This window comes from Acanthisitta chloris, unplaced genomic scaffold (assembly GCF_000695815.1).
Source record: "Acanthisitta chloris isolate BGI_N310 unplaced genomic scaffold, ASM69581v1 scaffold18764, whole genome shotgun sequence".
Taxonomy (NCBI): domain Eukaryota; kingdom Metazoa; phylum Chordata; class Aves; order Passeriformes; family Acanthisittidae; genus Acanthisitta; species Acanthisitta chloris.
In genome coordinates, this window is record NW_008667953.1 from 32,214 (window position 1) to 33,837 (window position 1,624).

General features: G+C 60.6%; 1 protein-coding gene across 1 annotated transcript in view; it reads right to left on the minus strand.

Annotated features, from left to right (window-relative positions):
* Positions 1-258: 258 nt before the first annotated feature.
* LOC103800347 (transmembrane 4 L6 family member 1-like) overlaps positions 259-1,624 on the minus strand; it is a 1,572-nt gene continuing 206 nt past the window's right edge. The window contains exons 2-4 of the mRNA XM_009072723.1: positions 1,457-1,554; positions 743-915; positions 259-445 (exon numbers count right to left, since the gene is read on the minus strand). Coding sequence (XP_009070971.1) covers positions 259-445; positions 743-915; positions 1,457-1,554 — 458 coding nt within the window. The remainder of the gene's footprint in view (positions 446-742; positions 916-1,456; positions 1,555-1,624) is intronic.

Consider the following 1,624-nt stretch of genomic DNA (forward strand, 5'->3'; position numbering starts at 1 on the left):
GGTCCTCACCTCCACCCAACCCCAAAGGGCTGCCAGCTCCAGGGATGAGGAGGGGCAGGGGCTCTGCATGGGGACAGCCCCACGAACGCTGCTTCCGCCCCTGGGGTGTCTGTCCCCTCCTAGGGGCTCTGTCCATCTCGCTCGGGGCTCTCACAGCAGGTTGGTGTCACAGTCCCTGCTCTACCCCTGGCACAGCGTGTGCCACCAGCCAAGTGACACCTCCTCTGAGCAGCAGCCTCCTGGCACAGCCACCAGTCCCTATTTCCCCTCGCAGAAGCCGCAGAGGCAGCCGAGGAAGCCGTTGAGGATCTGGATGGAGGCCAGGACCATCTCAGCCATGCTGACGAGCAGCAGGAGGGAGAAGAGGACAACGTTCCAAGCCACGATGCCCTCTGGCTCCAGGCAGATGCTCCAGGTGTGCCGATTGTATAGGTAGTTCTCAGCCCTGTGTGACAGGGAGGGGAGAAGATGCAAGATGCTTCCTGTGGTAGGTGAGGAATCCCATCACTTCCCACCATGGAGGGTGTCTCAGACACCCCATCCTTCATGCCGAGGATGAGTGGGGTCAGGGCAGTGATGGAGATGAAAAGCACCACATAGAAACACATGGAATCTGAGACCTCTTGAGTTACCAGCGTCTTGCACCACCACCAGCAAACACCCACCCACTGCACCACCGTGATTAACACCAAGTTAATTAGCAATAAGCTGAGGAGGCAGCACTGGCCATTCAGCCCCTCACCTGGCATCAGGTTCCTGGCTGCCACTGTCCAGGAAGGGGTAATCCCAGAGGGCTCCGTGCTCAGAGGTGTTGTAGAAGCAGAGAGGTCCGTTGGTCAAACCCACCCCAGAGAAGATGAAACAGGCAGCAGCACCCAGGAGTGCCAGCTTGGAGAGCACAGCGGAGATGAATGCCTGTGGGGAGCACCCGTGGAGGGCAGGGGGACACACAAAGTCAGCAGGCTCCAAAACACATCTGCAGTTGATCAGCAGGCTGTGGTAGGGGAGAAAAGACTCCCCTCTCTTTCACCCCAGGGGCTCCAGCCATGGGCAGCTGAGGCTAAGGATGGAGACACCACTTGGCTGGGCAGAAACAGCCAGGGAGCCGGGATAGGCATGGAAGGAGATGGGGGAGGAAGGGATCTACTATACAGAGCCTGGTGGGGCAGAGCCCATGCCAGCACACAAGGATAGCCCTGTCCTCCAGGGAGGTGGCAGCATCCCACCACGAGGCCACAGGAGAGGGACCACCCTGTCACCACCCACCCTAGGGCGATGGGAGAGAGGGATCTGTGCCATGACCCACCTTAAGGTGATGGGAGAGGAGAATCTGTGCCAGGACCCACCCTAGAACCATGGGAGAGAGGGATCTGTGCAATGACCCACCCTAGGGCCATGGGAGAGGGGCATGGACACGTCCCACCCTGCACTGCTCTGTCACCCTGTGCTGCCTTACATTGGGCCGGGTCGCGCAGCCGGAGCAGCCAGAGCATTGCCACCCCAACGCTGTGATGTGGGTCGCTGCCAGCAGCACCTGTGGGAAGGAAAATGCAGCTGGAGGATGAAGAGGACCCACCTGCCCTGCTCATCCCTCCGTGCCCATGGGGCCGGCCGGGTGCCGCCC